Below are 25,344 nucleotides of genomic sequence, written 5' to 3' on the forward strand. Positions count from 1 at the left end.
TTTTAGCAATGTTTATGCAAGACTGATCTCTTCTTCCTCATCATTAATTCTAATTCACTGTTTTCCTAATTAAGCACAGTGTGGAAAAACCAGAAAGAAAAAATGAAAATATCTGCTAGGATTCGAATTGGTGACAAAGAAAACCAAATACGGAACATATAGGCAAAAATGGACTCCCTCGAGGCTAGACTACAATTTATTCAGGTGCTGAAGAACCTACAGAAGACGTTACACAAGACAAGGGACTCTGCCGCATCATCATCAACAACTACCCCGCCGTCATCGCAACAAAAGCTGAACAATGACCCTATACAATTCTACTTGAGAAATTACAGGCATCACTATGAGGACTTCCACCAGTGTTTGTTTGATACGACCATAAAGATGGACCCACTGGACAGACTGGATGTGGTGATATACTATGTCAGGATAATAAGGAATTTATATCCGCACAGTCATTCTAACACCAGTGTCACCAAAGTGCTAAATGAAGTGCTGCTAATGGACATAGATTTGGTTTTTGAGCTCTGTCTGCCATGCCAGGACTGGCAATCACTCACCAACCTAAATACTTGTAAGGAACTGTTCCTCGACCTGTCAAGCCTGATCCAATACAACGCTACCACAGCCGAGCCCACACCATCAGACGCTACAAACATAGAGCCTGCTACGACATGGTACAGTGTCAAGACAGGAAGGACTACTCAGGAGTACAGTCAATCATTACAGCGAACAGAAATTTTGCTAAAAGACAGAGATGCAAGAAAACTGGCTTTTTTTCAACAGTTCAATTCCGATACAACCACCATTAACCCAGATTTACGGACGCAGCCAACAAACACGAACATCCTATTGCACAGAATGGAGGCAGATAGGGAACTACACAAGAGATCGAAGGAAACAAGTTGGTACGTTGAAAGGCCCTCCAACGATATGCTAGATGAATCTGAATTCCAAAGCTTGTGGACACATTTCGAAACTACTGATTCAGGGTTCGATAAGGACGACTATAAAAGCATCAAGGCTTTGAATGACATTGCAAAAGCATCCTACATGTATTAATACTGTGTGATTATATATCATCCATAAATATAGATATTAATATAAATAAGCTCGCGAACAAATGAACTTATCTTTTTTCTTATCCAGATTTCAAAAAAAAACAAAAGGGCACGAAATGGAAAGGCGGCTAAATTGTCTTCCTGTTATATTTGTTATACCTCCTCAGAATGTAAAAAGTAGCAACTGTGAAAAGGGTTATGGAATGGAATGTGTTGTCGTGTCATTCTACAGCCATTTTCTAAAGTTGCACTCGATAGTGAAGCTGTTTCTGACGAAAGACAAACGACAACTTAAGAAAACTGAGGATTATAAAACGTTATGACCCTTCACTTTGTTCGATGATTTCTACACCATCTTCCCACAGAAAAAACTTGCGTTTTGGTTTACTACATGTGATATGTTGCTACATTAGTTGATTTAGAGTTTGTGAAGTAATTGTTTCCTACGAACTCAGCTTGATGTTTACCGAAAACTGCTACACGCCCCCGACGCTATTGGAGATATTTTACTGTCAAGGACATTCTCACTTTCAATTTTGCAGGGTGTTTTCTCATTTACGAATGCTAAAAGGCTGGGAGGGAGTGTAGAGTTTGTTTACTAAGAACACCACCATACAAAGTGCCAAGGATACTGCCTCTCCCACATCTAGAAACTCGTGGTAGGTTTCTTCACGTTCTAAAACCTTTATTGTTTTTTTTTTATGCATACGGCACTGCTTTTTTCGCCTTTTGCTGTTCGTATATTTACAATCACCCGCCATTGCTCGCCTTGTTTCTGCAATCTGTGCACTTGGCATTTCTTCAGGTGATTTTTACCTGCCGCTACCTATTAGGAGATATTTCTGAAATTCTTCAACAAACATGCACAGGGCATTTATTGTCAATCTTTCTGTACTTACCCACCAATAATTGGTTTTGTTCCTATAGGATTTTCAAAAAAGTGGTCTAACTCTCGCCTATCTTGGCTAACGACTTTGCAATTGAAACAGCGAAATTAAGATTTCTTGTGGGGAAACAAAAAACCACTAATGACTTTTACATTCTCCACTTCATCAAGGAAAAATGGTAGACCTACTTTAAAATCTGTTTCTACAGAAGACAACATTCATTTATTGAGGAAGCGCCGTCAGCAGCAATTATTAAGTAACTCTACTAATAATTCACACCATCCAAATAGTTGCCACACTCCATGTGCAACCGATTGTCAAGGCGATGACATACGCAGCGCTTCAACAACCAACTTGGATCGTTTACGACAAGAACAAGAGGAAAACGCATTAGAAATGGACTGTACCAAGTCGACACTATCTCATAGAGCAAATATGGTTGTGGACGTCCTGCCATCTTTTGAGATGTATAATGCCTTACACAGACATATACCTCAGGGCAACGTTGACCCGGACAGACACGACTTCCCTCCTTCTTATCAAGAAGTTCGTACACAAAGAATGACTACATTATCCAGTAATGACAATTCTGTGGAAAGGTCACAATTGACAGCGATATCAGGATCAGAAAACGTATGTAATGGAGCTACTTCACACTCTCTTACCAACCTACATCCTTTACAAACGCAACATCTTACAATAAATACCACTACAGATAATAGACAATCACATCATTCTTTGTCAGACACCAATGTCAGTCAAATACCGTTCGAAGACGACCTAAATGACTCGGATAACATTTTTATAGACAAATTATACACCTTACCCAAAATGACCACTCCGATTGAGATTGATATAAGAATAACGAAAACTGCATCAATACCTCATGAACGTCCTGAGGAACAATCCATATTAAAGGAATATACATCGGGCGATATTATCCATGGCTACTGTTTGATTGAAAATCGATCTTCGCAACCCTTGAAATTTGAAATGTTTTACGTTACTTTAGAGGCGTATATTTCTGTAATCGACCGTCAAAAGGGGAAAAGAACTTTGAAGAGATTTTTGAGAATGGTTGATCTAAGTGCATCTTGGTCTTATACAAATATCACCCCAAGTACAGGTATCAATATTGTTCCGGGTGAACGGGATTTTGATGATGCCATTATTGGTCTTTCAAACAGCAGGGAACTGAAGCCAAACACAAAATACAAAAAATTCTTTATGTTTAAGCTTCCTACACAATTATTGGATGTGACATGCAAACAAGAGCAATTTTCTCACTGCCTTCTACCACCAAGTTTTGGTATTGACAAGTATAAAAATAATTGTAAATATTCTGGGATAAAAGTTAATAGTGTCCTTGGCTGTGGACATTTAGGTACCAAAGGCTCGCCCATTTTGACCCTGGACATGGCAGATGATAACTTATCGATAAATTATACCATTGATGCCAAAATTGTGGGTAAAGACAAAAGAACGTCAAAGTTGAATATTATGAAGGAAAAGGAATATAACTTGAGAGTCATGCCCTTCCCTTTTGCCGGTGTTACTAATCAGCAAAATGAGAAGACGTGTCTAAGACAGCTCAGTGATTTGGAAACCTTGATCGAGGATAGATTTGAAGCTTTAAAAAAAGTTTTCAGGAAACTGGAGTTAGATGAGGCTATTTCAAATTTGGATATTCATGATACGGATATAAGCGGAACTTTAGATGGCAATGAAGATTTGGATTCTGACGAGATATTAAGACGTAAGTTAGATCAACTCCACATTAATAACAGAATTGATGATGCTACTAATCCGACGCCATCTTATGACTCCAAGAACATGGTCCCGAAGGAAAACTTAGTTGAGACTGAGTTACGGTATAAGTTTAAGAATAAGAGTAAATCAAATTCAAGTTTATTTTCTCATTTCTTGAACTCATCAGAAGCAGGCCCATCTTCAAGCGGTACACATCTATACAATTCCGGTTTAATTGTATTATCAGTCAAAAAACCACAATCTGCGTTGCCTTACTGGTCACCATCATTGTTAAGGAAAACCAATAAATTTGAAGCGAAGAGTGAACAAGAAAAAGAGAATTGGCAGAGGTTAATGAGTATGCTTTCGGATGAAATGAAAACTCCACTAACTAAATTAGATGTACGCTTAACCTGTATTCAATCTAATAATAGCGCAGGCCATAAACCACCAGAGATAAGCTCTGTAACTACAGAATTTCTGGTTATCACCGCCAAGTCTGATAATTCTATTCCTATCAAATTCAGCACCGAGCTGTTAATGAACGAGAATAGGTTAAACCAATTGAAGACGAAATTTTCGGCTTACCAAAAACAGGTCCACGAATATCGTAAAAAATTTGAAGAGAACCATGTGAAATTAGATGAACTTTATAATAGAAATAGAGATCACACTACTTCAAAAGAATTGTTATTCACAAATTTCATATCTGATCAGATAAACAATGATATTGACAGTTTAGCCGGGTTAAAAGTTGATGTTATTGATTTACATGATATCTTCAAAAAACAGATACATACTTTTGAAGAAGAAAACGAGGATGTAATTTCTAAAAAAGGGAGTTCAAGTTCTCCTTCTCTGTCCTCCAGTAACAACAACTTCTTACAAGCAACGTTTAGTAATGGTGCATCCACTGCTACTAAATTTACTCAACAGATTGTGCATGAATGGGAAAAGGTGAAGCCACTGCAGTATAAAAGAGATGTAACGGTTAATTTGAAGTTGAACCCCAACATCAAGGAAACTTTAGTACCTAATTTTGAGACGTGCCTGTGCTGTAGATTTTATTGCGTTAGAGTGAATATCAAATTCGACAACCATTTAGGTTCCATGAAAGTTGATATTCCAGTTGACGTTAAGAAGTTACAAAGTGAGACTATATAACACCTAAGAACCTCGCAATTTACAAATAATTGATAACAACAGGGATGTTGTTGAACCATTTATTATACCTATTATTCTTATAATTATATACAGTCAATCTATTTCTCCTCTTTTTCTTCCTAATGGGATATGTATGTTTGCTGCATAATACAACAAAATGTATCGTTATCACATGGCATACGCACTTGCTGAAAGAAAAAAACATGAACACAATAGGCATATTCTACTAACTTTGGTTCTCTAAATGAAGAAAGAAACTGTCTTTAAACTTTAATACCCCAATGAATGGCACATATGCCAAAAGTTAAACTTTCATAACCTGCTGACTTAAAACCCGCCTTTTCGATCATGGATTTGAACGTTTCTTGGTCAGGAAATCTTTCAATAGATTCCACTAAATACTGATAAGAGTCATAGTCATTAGCAATCATTGAACCCATGACAGGTAAAACTTTAGCCCACTGTTGGTAAGCAAAGTCCATAAGGGGGTTCTCAACCTTGGAAAATTCCAAACAATAGAAAATACCACCCGGCTTCAACACTCTATAAGCGGTATTCAACCCCTTTTGAATATCAGTGAAGTTTCTAATACCAAAGGAAACTGTGTAAATGTCCTTAGAATTAGACTCAATTTCCTCCAGTACTTCTCCATTAGACACCAAAAATCTGACACGAGGATCCTTAAAATATTTACCTTGTTCCATAGCTCTTTTCTCACCTTCTTTAAGCATGTCAGCGTTGATATCTACAATATCCATTGTAGATTCAGTATCACCAAATTTCGACTCAGCATGGTCCAATAGTCCGAAAGCGATATCGCCGGACCCACCAGCCACGTCAATGAAGTTCAAAGGAGCGGTAGAGTTTGGCCTTTTGCCTGCATCTAATTTGTTGATAAAATGATCTTTCCATAATCTGTGAATACCCAATGACATAACGTCATTCATCAAATCGTACCGATTTGCCACAGAAGAGAAGACATTACCAACCAACTTCTGTTTAGAAGACTTCAAAACAGTCTTCGAACCAAAATGCGTATATTTCTGTTCGGGTTGTTCAGGTGTGGGTGATAGAGGAGTGCTAGGTTCTTCTTCTTTATATACTCGGCGAGCTTGAGTAAAAAACCTAGGTAACCTTAGCGGGACATTAACCAACGAGCTTTGAACGATCCGTGAAGAAATCAACATGATACCTTCCTTGCCGCTATCTGTATTGTTCTCTTTACAACTGTAACAATGATATTATAAGGAGCGAGGGTGGCAGATATCCTAATAGCTTCTTACCTGATCCTTTTTCTCATTTTTCAGTTTTTGCCAAATGCGGAAGTTGACTTCCATTTTGGGCAGAACAGGCAACAGGGCACAATCCTTTACGGAAAGACTCTCATTTAACGATATGCTGGCCAAATATATCAATAGATAGTACCAAAAAGAACACCATTGAATACTATGGTATCGGATCAACAGTATTTTTGCCTGTTTAGGTTTGCGTGTTTCTTAATTTCAAAAGATTCTCGCATTCCTTCCCACAAGGAACATTACAAAAACTCAGCGAATTAGAATGTGTCTAGCCGATACTTATAATCCTTCTATGCTTGGGTTGGATTGCAAAATCTACCACATTGGACCGAGCAATTGCCACTAGCAGCGAATTATGAGCGTGCAAGTATAATATCTAGTAAAATTGTTTGACGCGTTATGCGGGTAGCAGAAACCGCGTTTTTTTTGTTTTCATCTCATCTTCATCAGATCATAATAATGTAATAGAAAACTGGAGTAAACCCTAAAGAACAACGTTAAGGTCGGTAGTGGTGTCTCTTTCACGTAGTATTACGTTTGTAAAATAAACAAAATAAAATTAGAATTTCATGATACTAACGGAAGATGACCAGAACGACGTTAGCCATGATACTGTAGAAAGCTGTGGTAATGGTGCGGACAATAATAACAATAATATTCAAATGAGGCGAATGAGGAAGACGCAGCTATCCAAGAAGGAACTTCTCGAGAAAAGAAAATCTGATGTGTTTATTGCTGCTAAGTCTTTAGATACGGAAATCCAGAATGTGAAAAATCTGAAGCGATTGTCAATTGGTTCGATGGATCTAGTGATTGATCCTGAGTTAGAGTTCAAAGTAAACAGCAGAAACTCGTATTCTTCAGATTCGTCAAAGGAATCACTACAAGAATCACTGTGTGAAGAAGATGTTATACAGCCAAAACAAGAGGAAGAAAAAAGGGGCGAAGATAATGACGCATACGAGGAGGGGGAAGCTACTAATGCGGACGACAGTATAGATATCACTCAAACAGAATATTTGCATGATGAAGAGACATTGGAGAAGGAAAAGATCTTTTATAATGCGCCTTCATCCACTTCTTCAGCAAGAGTCACGTGTAGAAATAGAAGACTAAGCGGGGTAAAGGCATTGGCTCACGACGCAGTCTTGGAGGCAATGGATGATCACGAATCAAAAACTGTCGATTTTACCCAAAACTTGTTGTGGGTGCCTGCTAACCAACATCCGAATGTTAAACCAGAAAATTATTTGGAGTTGATTCAAGACACTTTACAAAACATTCAAATAAGCACGGACGAAGACTCTGGTGAAAGCACGTTAGAAGTGGGCAATAACCATGTAATTCTCAATCGAAAAAGCTCAGGCTCTATTGTTAGAAGACCTTCTCGTTTGAAAACTTCCTACACCAAGTTTGATGACGAAATTTCTGTCGCAGATAAACCGGAAGTAGGACAAGAGCAAGTCAATAAGCGAATACCCTCCTCTGAAGTTAGAACCATAAGATCTGTATCTTTGAAGGAAATCACTGAAGAGCTTACCAAGATATCCAATAATGCGGGCTTAACCGGCTCTAATGCGGTTACTTTGGCCAGAAGCTTAAGCATGTCAGGTTCGTTTACTAATGAAAATCTTCTTTTAAAGAGCAACGATGCTGAAAATGATAGTGAATTTGCATCTAATATGTTCAATGAGAGTGGACGTACCATACCGGAAAGATCTTCTTTGAGAAGGTCTAAATTCAACACATATAAAATCAGACTGGAGGGCAGTGGCCTTCCACAAGCGGCAAATCTCAAAAACCTAATGAATATGCGAACAAGTGATGATCGCAGAAGCACCTCATCGCCTGCATGTTACGCACGACTACCTCAGGAGCAAGGCTCACTGAATGATTTTCAAGAAATTTTCGACCATTACAGAAGAACGAGTACTGATTGGAGTACCGACTGGAGTACTGAAAATGCAAAATATGATGATAGCCCCAATTACCATTCAGATGAAGAAGATCTGACACATGCATCTATTTCTCAAGATAGCAGCCTCTTATCTACAGATAGCTCTAACAACAGTGTATTGGTAAAACCACATAATGCTGGTTCAATGATTTCTGAAAGATTAGATCAACAACATGTAAGCTCGAGAGAAGACGAAAACAACAACATCAGCGAGCCGAGTCATGGTTGGTCATGGTTAAATTATAGCAATGAAAACTTGAATAATAATGACAACACTCACGAGCAGTTTATAGATGACCAAGACGATGATGGATGCGTGGAGAATGAAAAAGCTGACTTTGTTAATTTAAGCGTTTCGAGAAGAACGAAGTCTACCAAACGTGCTTCGGAAAGAATAAATCATTCCAAAAACAGGCATTCGCCAATTTTTCAGGTTCGTTCGGATGAATCAAAATCCCCAATAATTACTCCTCCAGTGCTTTCTTCATCTTCGTCACAGTCATCTGACCCCACAGTATTATCAGTAACTGAAAAAAAACTAGAATCACCTAATGATGACAAAACCAATACACATAAGAAAAAATCGCTGGAGAAAAGGCTTGCCGGATTATTCAAAAGAAGACAACAAAGTGGTCCTTCCAAATCAGACGTGAAAGTAATTAAGAAAAGTGTAAGAAAAGAACTGAAGAAAAAGGCTTCTCATTCCGGCTTATCTAAATTCAGGAAGAGTCCCAAGAAAAAGTTTAAGGAAGCAAAAGTGAACCAAGAATGTCCTTCACCACCTGTCGAAACTGATTCTACTGGAGATGTAGATACAGAAAGTACTATTCAATCAACCATACAAAATCCAAATACTTCCACCATACTTTCTGACCGCAATATTAGCCACAGCTCTGAATTTGTAGTAGAGACTATTAGTGAATTGGATGGCGACGATTCATTCGATATTAGTGGTAATGATATCAATTACAACGTAGAAGTACACTCTAATATAGATAGAGACACAGCAGCAGGTTCTGATGACAGTATAGAACAACAGGAAGAAAGTATTATCCCATCTCCTGAAACCCAAACTCCGAATTTAATTCCAAGAAAACTGACATTTGGAGATGTGGTCAAACCAAAGTATCCAAATGCTCCAATAAAATTTACAGACAGTGCTTTTGGATTCCCGCTACCTATGATTACAAACTCCACAGTGATTATGTTTGATCATCGTCTGGGCATCAATGTTGAAAGGGCCATTTACAGGCTCAGCCACCTGAAGCTCAGCGATCCTGGAAGAGAATTAAGGCAACAGGTATTATTGAGTAACTTCATGTATTCTTATTTGAACTTAGTCAATCACACTTTATACATGGAGCAGATGGGTAGTGAAGATGTGGTCTTCAATGGGGATTCCGCTCTGGGAATGGTAGATAAGAATGATTCCGATGGCACTATTTTGATACCTGATATATAAATCGTAGTTATTCACAAGAGTAGTAGATATGTACATAGATTGGTATCTTAGAAAGTTGTGAGGGTCCACTTTACTGTCAAACATATTATTATCACGAAAAACGTTGTATTATTGTAGAGAAAGTTAATCGTAATTTTTTTTTTGAGTTTTCTAACAAGGATGAAGAAAAGCCCATCTCATCTCATCTCAAATTTGACCAAAGTGAAATGATCTGTTGAGCGCAGCAAAACTACCTTCCAGTAAAATCCTGTCTCATTCTAAATTACAGAAAAAAGAAAAATAAAATGTCGAGGAACAATACTTATCGTATGCTTGTGTTACTGGAAGACGATGCCAAGGTAAATAAGGAAGATGAAAAATTTTTGAAAGGCAAGCCGGGAAAAATGCATGAATTCGTCGATGAGTTGATATTGCCGTTTGATGTTGACGAACTAGACGAGCTGAACATTTGGTTTGATAAATTTGATGCCGAAATATGTATACCGAACGAAGGTCATATCAAGTACGAAATTAGTAGCGATGGTTTGATCGTACTTATGTTAGACAAAGAAATTGAAGAAGTTATAGAAAAAGTAAAACAATTTGTCGAAGACAATAAATGAATTGATAAAGTTGCTCTAATTTTTGCATTGGTGAAGTGTGGTAGTTGTGTATACGTATGTACATATAATTTGAAGGGATAGCAATAGGATATCCGCGTCAGGATAGGAGCATATACAAGCACAAGAATTCGGATAATGTATTACATTCAATTTATAATGTTCGTAGAACATTCTCTAATTTATCCAATCTTTCTCCTACGTCCATTCTTGTTATTACTTTGTCCTCCTTGTTAATCAACTCCAGCAACATTTTGGGCAACAACTCTTTATTGTAATATCGGCACCATTGAGCATGCCCGTTAAAGCTTGTATGTTCCAAAATCTTCAGAGATGCGCGATGAAAGCAAGCTGTGCATTGAACAAGATTGTCTTTCTCGAATTTTGTGTAGCCAAGAAGCAACAGTCCTACAAGAGAATAATCCTTACAATTGAAAAAAAAAGCCAATTTTTGCATTTCTTTTTCAGTCAGGTAATGAAATATGCGAGATGAATTCCTTTTAAGGCTAAATTCCTTTGATCCAGTGGTAATTTTGTCAACGTCTGCATGAATTCTCTCAATATCTCTAATAAGGTTTTGTGTGCTCAAATAATATTCTTTGTTCAAATTAAACTGATTGTTCCTCCATGGACACTCCTGAAGGTGATTACCAATTATACTGTCGTGCCAAATTTTTTCATTCAACTTCATGTTGTAGCTAGTGGGAGCATAGTCATTTTCACTTGAAAGAATTGTCATAACCGCGTGACAACAACAGCACTTAAATACCGCTTGCAATTGAGATTCCCCCTGGTATGACTCCCAACCCTTGGATGCTAGCGTAAGTGGGTTAACCCATCGAACGTCCCATTCAACGAGTAAGAGCCTAGTGTGGTTCTGAATCAAACATATTTTCTCCAACAAGGCTTGCAAATCATGCAATCGGAATCCAGCCAAATCATTAGAGCTTTTCTGTATCAGATCATCATATAATTGCACATGGTTCTTGCAGTTTTTAGGCAGCATTGAATTGCCGTCATATGGTTTCTTCCTGTACCTCCATTTAGTTATAATTCTATGTCCCAGAGTACTCCTATGCTTTCCCGATACTTCTTTGGCATTATTTACCAGTGAATTTCGGATTGTTTTCAATCTGATCTCCAAAGAGTCCTTTTCCATTAGTGGCAGCTTTGGTTTCTATTCAATTCCTGGGGAATAATGGTCTATTATCCTTTACCTTATAATTTAACATTACATTATAAGTTCATTCGTTCCGAGTGACTAAAGTTTGAAAAATTTTCAAACATTTTCCATATTCAATAACCAAAACAAAGAGCTTTTTGGATTTGATAACATTTATTGGAAGACTTGATCCCTTTACTATTGAAGGCTTTTTAATAGTTTTACTTTTTAATACATTTCAGAAGGAAATTGCATTTTGTTCTTTTTTTTTGGGAAGAATTTGTGGGGTATTTCAATCATTGTTCCAACTTTACGTTCCTTTTTCTCGAATAAAAAACACCTCTTGTTACTATCAGGTTTTTATTTGTTCATTAGATTTCATTCAAGATTTCCATAAGATATTTTTTTTCGCAATATACTACCAACTGAATTTGGATTGTGTATTATTGTGTCTAACATTGTATGAAAGATACACAAGGAAGTAAAAATTAGGAAAGTTATTCAAAATGCCTATTATGTTGGAAGACTACCAGAAGAACTTTTTGGAGCTGGCCATTGAATGTCAAGCTTTAAGATTTGGTTCATTCAAGTTGAAATCAGGTAGAGAATCGCCATATTTTTTCAATTTAGGATTGTTTAATACCGGCAAACTGCTTTCTAATTTAGCTACCGCGTATGCAATTGCCATCATACAATCTGATTTGAAGTTTGATGTGATTTTTGGTCCTGCCTACAAGGGTATCCCACTAGCTGCTATTGTTTGTGTGAAATTAGCAGAGATTGGTGGCTCTAAATTTCAAAATATTCAATACGCTTTTAACAGAAAGGAAGCCAAAGATCATGGTGAAGGTGGTATCATCGTCGGTTCAGCACTAGAGAACAAAAGAATATTAATCATCGATGATGTTATGACTGCAGGTACCGCCATCAATGAGGCTTTTGAAATCATTGGCAACGCCAAGGGTCAGGTTGTTGGCTCCATCATTGCTCTAGATAGGCAAGAAGTTGTGAGTACCGAAGATAAGGAAGGACTGAGTGCCACTCAAACTGTTAGCAAAAGGTACGGTATTCCAGTCTTGAGCATTGTTTCTTTAATTCACATAATCACTTATTTGGAAGGCAGAATAACAGCAGAAGAGAAAAGCAAGATCGAACAATACCTTCAAACCTACGGTGCTTCCGCTTAGAATCAGTTTTCTTAATTAAATGATTACTTTATCTCTTCTAAGAACCATCAATCCCAGTTACTACGATACATGCACGCCCGCTTACTTATATATAAATACCGTATATATACATACAAATATATAGAGCGGGAGAGTTTTCTTGTTATATTTTCTTTGTTTTTCATTTGTCTTGTAGTTACTTTAAACTCTCTCTCTTTGTATTCAACGAAAGCTGATCTACAAATAGAAATAATTAACTAATTTAGCTTTCTTAATCCAAGAAGCCTAACATTAGTCAAAACAACTTAAATTTACACACATATATATACATAAACAGAGTACGTGAAACAGTTATCTTCTAACCACTTTGTATTTATTCTTGGGTGCTTTGAACGATTTTTCTGCTGCCGTAATTTTAGGAGTTTCATAAACAGATTTTGTCATTGGATGACCCATTAAAAATGGACTATGAAGAGGAACAATTTCATTCATCTTGAAGCCCTTCACACGAGGGATCTTTTTGAATTCAATATTGTCGAAATCAGGACCATATGGAATCTCTCTTAATGATTCAATAGTGGTTGGATGACTTTTCATGTACTGCCCAACAGCTTTCATCAATTGTCTCTTGCCTCCTTTGAATTTAGTGGCGGCACCAACTAATTGTCCTTCTTCTTTAAAAAGTACACGAATTCTACCAGGATTACCAAAATCTTGCGGATGACATTTTTCACCTTCGAAAATGCATAATATTCCTAGTTCACGAACGGCATCTGCCATAGTTTTGGCCAGAGGATTCTCAACAGCCAAATCCTTAGGTACTCTTCTGCCTTCTTTATGTGATCTTTTCACGTCAAAGTAGCATGGATAGAGTACCTGAAATCTCTTGACCTCTTCTAAATCTTTCTTAGAGATAGCCTCAGAACGTTCAACCTTACCAGTCTTAGGGTTAATGAAACTCAGTTGCTCTTTTTCCTTGCTGCTATTGTTATTGTTGATATTAATGTTGCCATTCATTTCAGGGAAGAAGGCTGGGTTTTCTTGGTCCTGGCTTCTTACAACTGTGGGCGTTATCTTTGGAGCTATTGGCGTTCTCAAAGAGGAATCTAACTGGGCCAAATCCATATCAAGATTATCAATATCATTGAAATCGTCAATTTCTTCTAATCTAGGCATGGTGACTTTATGATAGCTCTAGCTTACGGATTACTTTTTTGGCTTCGTTAGTACTTAGCTCGTTGAATGTTATTAACATCTTTTTTTTTTTAGTTTACAAAAGCGTAAAAATTAATACTTAATTAATCTTCAAGAGGTTTGCAATTTTGAAGCCGGTGAAGAAGTAATTGATTTTTCTACTACAGATCTGCCAATCGTGCTTTTACTTGTCAAGCTGTTCGAAATATTTACTTAAGTTTCATCTTCTTCATCCTTACATATTATATCCAATAAGATTGCATCAAGAGCCTCCAATAGTAAACTGGCATTCAAACACGGATTCTGTAGCATAGCATGAACTCGACCGGCAGCTTCATGAGAATCCCTTAAACCTACTACACGCCCACAAGTATACGCGAATAGTCTTTGCAGGCTAGTTAGAGCGACTTGTTCCGTTCTCAACCTTTCCCCTTTACTTCTTGTTGTCTCCATTGTTTCACTTTTTTTTTGTTCAAAGACGCCATTATTACCCCAGAGCATATTTTTAAAAGCAATTACTGCTTCCAGTACTTGGTCCTCTGACCTCAATTTCTGGATGCTGACTTTTATGTACTTTTCAATGGTGCTTCCAAGAAGCTGCTGCAAAACAGTAATTATAGCTCTACCTCTCAACCAACCTGCACTGGCTTTCTTTAGAGCAAAAAGTGAAATAAATAAGTCACATATCTGTTTAACAAAGGACTTGTTCTGAGAATAGAAAGGATATCCAGAATCAGTGAAAAAATGTCGTTCATCTTCATAGAAATTCAGTTCGTCTCCATATCCCTTGGTGTTTTGTAAATCGACAACAGAGCTACTGTTACTCGTACTATTGCTATTTCCAATAGCTTCATGAAGTGGTTCCTCCATAATTTCATCGTGCATGTATTCCCTATTCAATTTAAACGGGGCAGAGTCAGTCAAAAACCTTCTAAAAATACTGTCTTCGCATATTTCAGAAATAGATAGCAATTCTCGCAAATACTTTTCAAGTTTTTGCTTCCTTTCTTCACAAAGTAGCGTTTTTGTTACATGGTATTTCAGCGATATTTTTACTTTCGAAGGGAACAGGTCTTGCAACTGCCTCATTATATCCCTAAACTTGTTCTTCAAGTATGTATTTAATTGAAAAAACTCGTTATATCTTCTTGCCATATCCCAGGAACTTACTTGGCCATTGTTGAAGTGGTGAATATTAATGATATAGTAAGTTATTTCTTTTAAACCGCTGCTGGAATTATCATTGAAGTACGACCTAATGTATATCTTCGTTTTCCTGAACAAACTATTAGCATTTTCTTGTACCACATACTGTTGTTTCAAAAGCTCTTTCATTTCAAGTTCTTTCAATAGAGTTCTTTTTGACTTTTTTAAGATTTTCAACTGCATTTGATTATTGGTTAAATCTGCCTTCAAGATCAAATGCTCTAATAATTCAAGTTCTTTTTCAATTTGATCAATCGAAATAGTCAAGCTTGCTATATCGTCTCTGAAATTATTTGACCCATGGAGTTGACTGGAATTTAAATCAGAATTCTCATACGAAACGCTTACTTTCTCCACATTACCTGGAAAATCCAAGTGATCCTCGGGAATATAAAATTCAGTGGTATTATCATTCTCATCGTCAAAGAGTTGATCCTTGAAAATGTTGTCATTTTCCGAACCGAACAGCTGTGAATAGCGCGGGTTTGAGCTTATTCTTGTTTTATCTGAATTGAATTCAGATCCATTCACTATGTTATCTAAAGCATCTGCGATACCAGGGCTTGCGAAAATTCTAACAGGATTCATGTAATCTGTCTTTACGTTTTCCTTTATAAGGATACTTTGTTCTGTATTGTCACCATTGCCACTTGTGCTCAAAAAGTTAAGATATATATTAGTCGAAATGATGTGGGATGTTGACAGCATTTTGAAAAAAAGAGAAGATTCCTTGAATAGTGGTAAAAGCTTATCATCAAGATACTTTATAGCTACTGTTTGAAGCAGTAATACACTTTTTCGAGCTAGAATAAACGTACCTTCATCATTATTTATCTGAAAGGAATTTGTGAAAAGTTTAATATTCTTTACTAGCCCTTCATCAAGCAATTCCATATTTTGTAAGTTACTGTTGTGGAAAAACTTTGAAGAAATTTCTTGTAATTGAAGGTTATCAATTCCAGAATACCCTGAAATTATATCCTCAGATGTAGCATCTTCCAAGGGATTTTTGAATGATTCAATCGTTTGCGAGTACTCTAAAAATGTAGCGCCCTGTGTTTCAGGAAGACTATTTAAGAACGAGTTGAAATATGGGATAAATTCTCTATCGTCTATGATGTCTCTCAACGTGATTGAGACGATAAATGACTTCATTTCTTTCAGTATTACTTTGCTATTCATATTTGAATCGGAATAATTGCTATCTCTGACAGGCTTTTTGCGTGACGTTTCATTTTCTGAACTTGGAAATGATAACTTTGACTCAATCAAATTTAAAGAAAGTAGTAAGCGCTTTTTATACTTCAAATGCTCTTTGTTTAAATTTTCATTTTCTTCCAACTGATATATTTTCAGAGCTAATGAAAACGCCACATACTTAATATCATTCGTATCTACCAATGAGTCAAGCTGATTGAGATAGTGTTCGAACTGCTTTCCTGTGTAATCAACATTGAGCTCCAATTTCTCACTCGAGGGAGCTCCAATATCTTTACTTCCTATGTTATTCATGCTATGTTTATGATCTTGTAGTTCTTTACTCAGCATTTTCCTTATTTTGTGAACTTTCTGTCTCTCTTCGAAATAGTTTTGTGAGATGTTTACAATTTTTAAATTCCAACTATCTGGATCAGTAAATTTAAAAATTAATGGAGAAACAATACATGTGGTGAGAACTTCTGTTATTAACGTAAAAACAAATACAGAGTCTAACTCATCATTATCAAAAAGATAAGGAAGTAGCCCCATGATAGTTTTTCTTATAGACTGTTCAATTTCTTTCTGAAGAGCATTAGGATTCAATGACAATGACTTATGTAACTTGTAATTCTTATTGAATTCTACAGCAATTTGTAGATCGATATTGGCTGCTTTTTGCCTTTCAAGAGTTAAGTCGCTTAACACAGCTTCTCTGGCATCACAAAAAGTGCTGAAATGTTTGTTAAAAATTGGCAATAGCTTCAGAACAATCAAACTAGCACTATCATTCTTCATTAACTTCTTCTTCACCACTAAAAGCGTTTGCAATAATCTCCACTTTGTTACTTTGAGAAACTTTGCATCAGCATTCTTATCAATCCTTGTAAACCAGGACTGAACAAAATCTCTAATGATTAAATCAATAATACTCTCTAATTCTCTACCTATTTGCGCATTACCTTCGTGAATTAAACCTTTAACTACCCTCAACTCTTCATCAATCTCCACAGAATTTGAATTGTCGGATACAATACTGACAAACCTTGGCTGAGTCCTGGGCAGATCAGGTAATGATTTGAAGAATATGAAGTACCCAAATATGCAGATGTTGAAAAGGAACCCTAGAGAAAAACATGCTATCAACCATTGTATCATTGATATTGAACAAAGCAAAGACGAAACCAACTGAAACTATCTTAGAAACTTAAACATACGACGCCATATCAAAAGGCAAAACTCGGGCATTTATTGCGTTTTAGCAACGTATGGAAGACTTCCGTTATTTTACTGGTTTGTTTACTTCTTTTTAAGGTTCATAAGGCGATGGAAAAACGAAAAGTAAATTAGATAACTGATAGAGAAGCGATAAAACTCATAGTCACAGGCAGTATACGAATTGACCGGCGCTTTCAGATGAAATTTTGAATTGTGCTGTTTGTCATTGAAATATATAGTTTTAAATAACTTACAAAGTAAATTACACCTCCTTGAATAGTGAATCTTGCAACACTTTGATATCTCTGCTTATTCCCTTGACGAATTCCAACCTCTTTGATTCATCTTCCAAATGCTGCTGCTCTTCTAAAGTGGTTGGTATTATTCTCGAATTCAAGTATTTTGGATGAGTTAGGAATTTACTTAATGCGGCACTTAACTTTTTTTTGTCATGATCAGAATCTAAGCCAATAACCAACTCTACAGCCTTTTTCTGATCATTAGAATTGTCAGGCTGGATAAAAAGTTCTTGGTAATTTAGCAAGTCTAGCATTTTCTGCAACAAAACCAGTTGATTAGTTTCCTTTATTAACGAGCTTGATACTGCCAACTTGTTATCTCCCCAGTTATATATTGTCGATTTTATTTGTTTTCCAAAATATGAAACAAAGAGACATGTCTCAGGTAAAACTTTGATACCAAATTGACTCAACAGTAGTAAGATGATAGATAATAAACCATTGCTCCAAATATTGTGTAATTTCGGTGAGAGCTCAGGCTTAATATTACCTTGCTGTATAGCCACAGACAATGGGCTTTCCAACAAAACACTATACAATCCACTATTGATAAATTTTGCCGAAATTTGATCAACCAAACATAATTCAGAGATGAAGGTCAAAGTAATTTGCCCTAGAATTGGTTCATCATTAATCCTCATAACATGAGAGCTTGAATATAGATTCAGTATAACTTTTAAAGTTCCCACTTCGTTTAGAGATGATGCAAGAACAACATTAAAGTTTTTCGAAGGATTCAAATTGGTTATCTTCTTGAAAAGTGATAATAATAACAGTAAATCCTGAGTATTTTCCTCTAAATTAATAATCTGTTTAGCGTGATCCCCGTTTAAGCCTTTCGTAGAACATTTATTGATCTGGCATAATATTTCAGACAATATCAAATAAACACCCTTACTAAATACAAGTTCAAAGAATTCTAACAGTTGGTCGGATATTAACTCAATGAAATGATCCCCTGATGAGACTAATTCGAGAAGGATTAGAACAGATCTTAAAAGGGGTCTATAAAAGTTATTTTTTAACGACCCGCCAATGTTTTTTGTGAAATCAATTTCCTCAGATTTAAAAATTGTGAAGATCTTTTTCAATAATTCAGTTATTTTGGATTCCTTCAATGGTTTCCCTGATAATTTGAATGAATATAAAATGTAGAACGATAATTCAATTCTCTCCAGATATATTTGGGTAAACATTTGTTTATCTGAACCAAAATTGATATTCAACTGCAGGAAATATTCTACCAAGTTTATAAAACCATCATTTAGTGGTGTAGTACTCCTCTTCACAAATGTGGTAATTAATGCCCCCCAGGCCTTTGCTGTAGATATTTCATAATTGACATATTGTAAATTTAATGATGCATCAATAATTTCATTTTCAAAATCTGTCTGACCCATGCCCGGTTCGTACCAGTTACGGTCATTTTTCAATACTTTATCTAACAAGTGAATATCATAACCGAAATTCCCGTTTTCGTTTATTCTAGATAAAGGAATTTTTTGGAACGATCGCAGTTCTAAACTAGGCCATTGCTCTTTGAATTTCAAGTTCAATTCGTCATGAAAAGTTTTATTGAACCCGTCAATTTGGAAGAAATGATGTACTAATTCAAAGAGGTCTTGCTGGTTCAAGAAATCCAAAATTTTGGCGTTTGAATCATTTGAATTATAAATGTACAGCGCAAATATTTCGACGATCCTCGAAACTAGTTTGTATTTTTTAATTAAAGAAACAGTTTCATCACGAGTCAAATTCTCTGTTTTTTGAAATAAAGTTTTAGTGTTCTTCAATTTGTTCAATAAGGAATTCACAAATTTGGCATCTTTGATAAAGATTTTAGAGTTTGTCCAAGTGTTCAAAACATATGTGATTGTTTCTAGTAGCTTGCAACTTACTTCTTCAGGCATTGAATCTAACATTAGGGAATTTCTTTGTAAAACTGTCAGTATTGAATTTTTTTTATCAATAGAAGATTCATCACTGTTGTTTTTATTTGAGGCAAACTGACCTGTTAAGAAAAGAATTGATAACCCATCCTGCTTACTTTCTAATAAAGTTGTGAAAAAAATGTACAAATTTCGTAGTAGTCCCCAATTTTGCACTGGAGAACTTAGGTCAGATAAAACTTCTCTCAAAAATGACTTTGATTTTGTTTCACCAAGGAAGGACAACAAGAATGGATAATCGTCATTCCAAGGGGCCTCTACTAGGTAGCTTAATAATTCTATTATTTGAGCCCTTAAATGAACATTGCCTGGTAATGTATAAACGTCAACCAATTTTGATGAGTTTTTGAAAAGGAGTTTTTCCAAGTTACTAGGTTTCAAATCATGATTGCTGCCTCTAATTGAAATTAAAAGTTTGCACAACTTAAGTGAATTACTCATCAACTTAGTATATAAATTACCCAAAACTTTATCACCTAAAATTTTCGTTGTGGTATCCAACGGTGAAATGAGAATATTGATCAGAGTATTTGGAGCCAAGTCGATAGAATCCATGGGAGTTAAAAACAATTGTAACAGTTTTTTCGCTGAGGAGAAAGTAATCAGTTGATCTGTTTGAAAAGGATTTATGGTAAAGACATCATGAAGTATGTCGTAAAAAATTGAAGTCAAATGGAAGGCAATTTCAAATTTCTGAAGAAAGTTATTAAACTTCCAATTAGAATAACTCTCGAATATATGAACTGCATGTAGAGTCAACTTATTAATGATGTCAATTTTAGTTCTTTTGGATATATGATTATTTTGCAATGATAAAGATTCTCGAATAAAAATTTTTGTTAATTTAAGCAATTGTATTGTAAATGTGTAATCCCCGGTGGATAGTTCAAGCGAACCAAGAATCATATTGGAAAGACCCGTCTTGCCGTACTTGTCTAGTAATTCAGATTTGTTCAAATATGAAGAAACTAAATGAAGATAGTTTGGTGTCAGCATAGTCATAAACTCAGAGCATTGCACAATTGAAGTATAATCTTTTCTTTGTAATGAAACTTCGAAAATCTCAAAAATTACTTGGATAATTGACGCTTCAATTATAGTACTACTTGGATTGTCTAGAGAATTCGATAAATATGATAGAATTTCACTAGATTTTTCAATCGGCGTCTTCGGATTGACAACATTAGTAACCAATTTAATTATTGATATCATCAATTCATGTTGTGTGTCATCCAGTTGGGCGCCCTTTTCCATGTACGAATGTAATAGATTCTGCAATATTCTACCAACTAAGGACCAACCATTGTACTTGTAAAGGAAAATAATCAAGTTAGAAGTAGTAGGTACCTGTTTGTCATTTGTTTGGTGTTGTTTGATAGTAAGAATCTTTGCCTTTGTTGATTTCGGTATTGACAAGAGACAATTAGAGTTCTCTCTCTCTAATGGTGGTGTAACTAACAGGTCAGACTTTAACTCTATCAAATCAGGTACAATAATGTCAGATGCCGAAGAAGAGTTTGTGGTTGTATCCGCTATTAGGTCATAATCCATATCGTTCAAACTGCTTCTAGCAATGGCAAAAGAACAAATATCTTTCAATTCAAAATTGGCAAATTCAGTATCAATTAAGGATAAATTGATTAATGGGATAAGCGATTCATTTAATAGGGGTAATTTAGCCTTTATAATGCTTAGTTTGTCTTCAAAAGTGTCATTAGTTAAAAAATTTTCAATAAACTGCTCCGGGGCCTTCGAAATTATCTTGGCAAAAACACGAGAAGTAGACGCAGTTATGGGAATAAAGTTTAAAGAAAATTCCAAAAATATTGTTATTACTGTAGTGTAGATGGGGTCAAAAGATAATATTTCTGAGAGAGTATTCAATTCATGAAAAACGTTATGTGATTCAGCAAATTGGGCAAATTTCGTTATGTCCGAGTCGTCAAATGATTCCGGCGATTGCAAAGCTCGCCTATAATAAAGTATGAACGACCAAGAGTAATGGATCATCGGATGGAATATGGGGATCTCAGTCACAACATTGGCTGCTATATCACTTTCTAAAATTGCATGGACGGTGTGGAAAGTCTTAGAATCCAAGTATAAGGGTGACTGAAGATCATACTGAGCAATTGATGTGTTCAATCCAAGCATCAATGCAGTTGTGATCGTAAATAAAGATGATAGCATAGAAACAAACGTTTCTGAAAGGTAGCTGAGGTTTTGGAAGTTCTGAAACCTATAAAAATGTAATGACGAAGTGTCAATGGTTTTGTCGGAGGAGTTTATATTTCTGACAAATTCGATGAATTGATTTTGATACTGCATGAACCATTGGTCGACGATATTTACTGGTACCTTTGTATTGAGGATCATTAAACTCAAAATTTGTAGTATTTGCATGATAAGCTTCAAATCAGAGAAATTCTTCAATTGCACCAACGAAGCATATTTTAAGGCGTCTTGATCATTGTTATGGCCTTGTCCTAAGGCTGAAATTTTGACAGTCTCATAGTTCTCCATTATGGACGATATTAAAGAGATCAATTTTCCAGCTACACCGAATCTATCGTTGTCAAGAAACGAATATGTATCGAGGTCAAAATCTGGGTTGGCAAGAAGCGTGTACACTATATGTAATCTGGAAGACCTCTCAGAGATGAAAAATTGTGCGGCATGACACGGATCCTCACATTGAGCAAAGAGGGGATCATCGACGCTTATTTGCAATAAATTTGCAATCATAGAGCCTAATTTGTTGTCACCACCAGAAAAATTTCCATGCTGCCTTATTGTGTTGGGATCCTCGATAAGATTTGTCCTATTAGCTTCCAAAAACTGTCTTATTTCGGCCAATTGCTTGGCATCCACAGCGGAAACATCAGCTGCAGCATCATTAATAAAATTAGCAACATGAGTGAAGGACAATTGCTGAGAGGAATGGCCAATTGAATGTGTCACCATGGCTGATAGGGTCCTTTATTGTTGGTGGTGGGAACGAATACCATTCTATCTGTGTTTTGTCCAACGTTAAAGATATCTCAAAGTATTCAATTCATTCAGGAAGAAAATTTTTGGTGAATTACAAGAACATTTACCCGGCCTTTGCATATCCTCACTACTAAATAAAGGTAGGTTTTTGCAAGAAAGACGAAGAGAGTACAAAAGATTATGTATATGTATGTGGGAGTAGTTTCCGAACACGCCCATGGCCTAGGAGACGCCGCGAGCGTCATTGCACTTGGCAACTTTTATTGGTAGGTTCTTCCCTGGATATGATATCAGCACAATTACGGCTCTAAGAAACGATGGATATAAAAATAAAACGTTAATTAGGAATTTGACATATGTGCTAGTAGTTAGCCCCCTCTTAGCAAGTGTATGCAGTGAGACGCCTGTCTGTGTTGCACATGCCTGCGTGAGGGTTTACTATCCTACTCGGAGCTGTTATCAATGGAATGAATAATATAGAAGTGGAAAGTGGAAAGTGGAAAACTACAGGTTTTTATACAAGTCGGTTAGGTGAAAAAGAAAGCCGGAGAAAAAATAAAAAAAATAAAAAAAATGAAATTAGCAAGCTTCCGCATGGGTTGCCCGGCGAACACGTTACCTAATTAACTAACAGATGAGTTATCATATAGCATGGCGGGACATGTCAGGACTTGACAAAAGAAGGTAAAGAGACCCAGAGAAAGAGGACGAGACAATGGAAGCTTCACATTTGCAAATATACTGGCACGACTCACAGCCTGTTTACTCGCTGACATTTCAAAAGAGCAATTCGAATGACAAACTGTTCACAGCTGGTGGTGATAATAAGGTCCGGATATGGAAATTGAACAGAGACGGAAATGGTGAAAGCGCGGGGGTACGTAGGATTGAGAGCATGGACTTTCTTGGATCACTGACACATCACGAGCAGGCCATCAATGTGGTCCGCTTCAATTCGCACGGTGACGTACTGGCCTCGGCAGGTGACGACGGCCAAGTACTACTGTGGAAGCAAGAAGATCCGAATAAGAAGCAAGAGTCGGTGATGAGGCCCTTTGGAATGGATTCTGAGACAGGGGAGGCAGATGAGAACAAGGAGAAATGGGTTGTGTGGAAGCGGCTGCGTGGCCGCAGTGGTGCCGCTGCAGCGGCAGAGATTTACGATCTGGCATGGTCGCCCGACAACAGAAACATTGTGGTAGCATGTATGGACAATTCGATACGGCTGTTCGATGTGGAGACCGGGACGCTGGTATGCAGCCAGTCAGACCATGGTCACTACGTACAAGGCGTGGCGTGGGATCCGTTGAATCAGTTTATCCTTTCACAGTCTGCAGACCGGTCGTTGCATGTGTATGAAGTCATTAATTCGCGCGCTGGAATGGTGACAGGGTTGAAGCTAAAGAGCAAGATCATCAAGGCGGAACTACCCTTCCCAGGCGATGTGCTGAGAACGAATTACCTGTTTCACAACGAGACACTACCCTCGTTCTTCAGGAGGTGCAGCATCTCCCCTTGTGGCGGTTTAGTCGTAGTCCCCACTGGTGTGTGCAAAGTTGGCGATGAAGAAGCCACGAACTGCATATACGTGTACACTAGATCAGGAATACTGAACGGAGTTGGCGGCGTGAAAAACAGGCCTTCGATCAGAATCCCATCCTTGAAGAAACCAGCGCTAATGGTGGCCTTCTCACCCGTATTCTACAAAACAAGCCAGCAAAGCGTGTTCAATCTTCCCTATAAGTTAGTATTTGCCATAGCAACAACGAACGAGATTCTTGTGTACGACACGGACTTATGGGAGCCGCTATGCGTGGTGGGCAACATTCACTACTCGCCCATAACGGATCTAGCATGGTCTGGAGACGGCTCAACGCTGTTAGTGTCATCAACAGACGGATTCTGCTCATATGTGTCGATCGATACCGAGACGCAGTTTGGTACAAGGATAGAGCCTCCAGCCCTGCGTACGGAGCAACTGGAGACCAATGACAGCACAGTAGCCGCTAAGAACCAGAGCGATTCGGGTGGAATCATAAATATGCTACCCGCAAAAAAGGTCACCGGCGATAGTAACGATAATAAAAAGAGGCGCATTCAACCAACGCCGGTCGACTTGTGATTTTTACTTATATGTATGTGGTACGTTATGTAAAATAAATGCCTAATCCAGTTTTCCAGCGAAGATGTTTTCCATGGTGCGCTCAATGGACCCTGTGTTCCTGAGATCTTGCACGACTTTCCCCTGAGGCACGTGCGGCGCCATCGTCATGACGATTTCAACCATATCGTTATTAACGGGTCTTTTCCGGTTAACACGATTTGTCTTTGGCTGGGCGACGCGCTCTTCTTGAACTGGTACTGGTTCCGGAGAGGGTTCATAGGTGGCGGCCGTGACTGTCGCTGTTTTAGCATCCTGTACGGTTCGTGTTGGTGCTTGCTTAGCGCTTCTGCGCTTTATGGTGTAAATGAACAAGCACAACATGATTAGTATGAACGCTATAGTTGATCCATCCATTTTTGCTTGCGTGTGCGCGTGTCGTGTGTAGCCGTGTTTCGTGTTTCGTGTGTTTTGGAATCTGTGGATGTGTCCCGAGTTGTTGTTTCCAGTTGACGCCATTAAAGTAACGCTTTGCGAAATTTCTGCTCTTCTCGCCTCGCCCAGACATTGCGTTCATGGCAAAAGGGGTGAAGCAGAGGAAGATAGAAATTTCGAGAAAAGCGGGTCACCCTCCGCCCCTGCATTTTGCAATGGCGTATATGAGTTTGTTTTGCTCGAAAGTGT

At 37.2% G+C, this 25,344-nt stretch overlaps 12 protein-coding genes across 12 annotated transcripts; 6 read left to right on the top strand and 6 right to left on the bottom strand.

Moving 5' to 3' along the window:
- Positions 1-168: 168 nt before the first annotated feature.
- CTK3 (Ctk3p) lies at positions 169-1,062 on the top strand (the record flags this gene model as incomplete). Its single annotated transcript, XM_056224591.1, has 1 exon — positions 169-1,062. The coding sequence occupies one exon, from the start codon at positions 169-171 to the stop codon at positions 1,060-1,062; it is 894 nt and encodes a 297-aa protein (XP_056078494.1).
- A 1,027-nt stretch (positions 1,063-2,089) lies between these two features.
- On the top strand, positions 2,090-4,861 carry BUL2 (ubiquitin-ubiquitin ligase BUL2; the record flags this gene model as incomplete). Its single annotated transcript, XM_056224592.1, has 1 exon — positions 2,090-4,861. The coding sequence occupies one exon, from the start codon at positions 2,090-2,092 to the stop codon at positions 4,859-4,861; it is 2,772 nt and encodes a 923-aa protein (XP_056078495.1).
- A 263-nt stretch (positions 4,862-5,124) lies between these two features.
- Positions 5,125-6,048, bottom strand: COQ5 (2-hexaprenyl-6-methoxy-1,4-benzoquinone methyltransferase; the record flags this gene model as incomplete). The annotated part of the gene is made up of 1 exon (XM_056224593.1): positions 5,125-6,048. One exon carries the CDS (start codon positions 6,046-6,048, stop codon positions 5,125-5,127), a length of 924 nt encoding a protein of 307 aa, XP_056078496.1.
- A 680-nt stretch (positions 6,049-6,728) lies between these two features.
- Positions 6,729-9,578, top strand: ZDS2 (Zds2p; the record flags this gene model as incomplete). Its single annotated transcript, XM_056224594.1, has 1 exon — positions 6,729-9,578. One exon carries the CDS (start codon positions 6,729-6,731, stop codon positions 9,576-9,578), a length of 2,850 nt encoding a protein of 949 aa, XP_056078497.1.
- Positions 9,579-9,862: 284 nt separating this feature from the next.
- On the top strand, positions 9,863-10,180 carry SMKI13G0260 (uncharacterized protein; the record flags this gene model as incomplete). The annotated part of the gene is made up of 1 exon (XM_056224595.1): positions 9,863-10,180. The coding sequence occupies one exon, from the start codon at positions 9,863-9,865 to the stop codon at positions 10,178-10,180; it is 318 nt and encodes a 105-aa protein (XP_056078498.1).
- A 151-nt stretch (positions 10,181-10,331) lies between these two features.
- On the bottom strand, positions 10,332-11,336 carry PML39 (Pml39p; the record flags this gene model as incomplete). Its single annotated transcript, XM_056224596.1, has 1 exon — positions 10,332-11,336. One exon carries the CDS (start codon positions 11,334-11,336, stop codon positions 10,332-10,334), a length of 1,005 nt encoding a protein of 334 aa, XP_056078499.1.
- Positions 11,337-11,845: 509 nt separating this feature from the next.
- URA5 (orotate phosphoribosyltransferase URA5) lies at positions 11,846-12,526 on the top strand (the record flags this gene model as incomplete). Its single annotated transcript, XM_056224598.1, has 1 exon — positions 11,846-12,526. The coding sequence occupies one exon, from the start codon at positions 11,846-11,848 to the stop codon at positions 12,524-12,526; it is 681 nt and encodes a 226-aa protein (XP_056078500.1).
- A 330-nt stretch (positions 12,527-12,856) lies between these two features.
- SEC65 (RNA-binding signal recognition particle subunit SEC65) lies at positions 12,857-13,681 on the bottom strand (the record flags this gene model as incomplete). Its single annotated transcript, XM_056224599.1, has 1 exon — positions 12,857-13,681. The coding sequence occupies one exon, from the start codon at positions 13,679-13,681 to the stop codon at positions 12,857-12,859; it is 825 nt and encodes a 274-aa protein (XP_056078501.1).
- A 231-nt stretch (positions 13,682-13,912) lies between these two features.
- MDM1 (Mdm1p) lies at positions 13,913-17,260 on the bottom strand (the record flags this gene model as incomplete). Its single annotated transcript, XM_056224600.1, has 1 exon — positions 13,913-17,260. The coding sequence occupies one exon, from the start codon at positions 17,258-17,260 to the stop codon at positions 13,913-13,915; it is 3,348 nt and encodes a 1,115-aa protein (XP_056078502.1).
- Positions 17,261-17,582: 322 nt separating this feature from the next.
- Positions 17,583-22,532, bottom strand: NUP188 (Nup188p; the record flags this gene model as incomplete). Its single annotated transcript, XM_056224601.1, has 1 exon — positions 17,583-22,532. One exon carries the CDS (start codon positions 22,530-22,532, stop codon positions 17,583-17,585), a length of 4,950 nt encoding a protein of 1,649 aa, XP_056078503.1.
- Positions 22,533-23,274: 742 nt separating this feature from the next.
- On the top strand, positions 23,275-24,681 carry CAC2 (Cac2p; the record flags this gene model as incomplete). Its single annotated transcript, XM_056224602.1, has 1 exon — positions 23,275-24,681. One exon carries the CDS (start codon positions 23,275-23,277, stop codon positions 24,679-24,681), a length of 1,407 nt encoding a protein of 468 aa, XP_056078504.1.
- A 42-nt stretch (positions 24,682-24,723) lies between these two features.
- CUE4 (Cue4p) lies at positions 24,724-25,179 on the bottom strand (the record flags this gene model as incomplete). Its single annotated transcript, XM_056224603.1, has 1 exon — positions 24,724-25,179. The coding sequence occupies one exon, from the start codon at positions 25,177-25,179 to the stop codon at positions 24,724-24,726; it is 456 nt and encodes a 151-aa protein (XP_056078505.1).
- Positions 25,180-25,344: the final 165 nt, after the last annotated feature.

Source organism: Saccharomyces mikatae (genome assembly GCF_947241705.1).
Source record: "Saccharomyces mikatae IFO 1815 strain IFO1815 genome assembly, chromosome: 13".
Taxonomy (NCBI): Eukaryota; Fungi; Ascomycota; class Saccharomycetes; order Saccharomycetales; family Saccharomycetaceae; genus Saccharomyces; species Saccharomyces mikatae.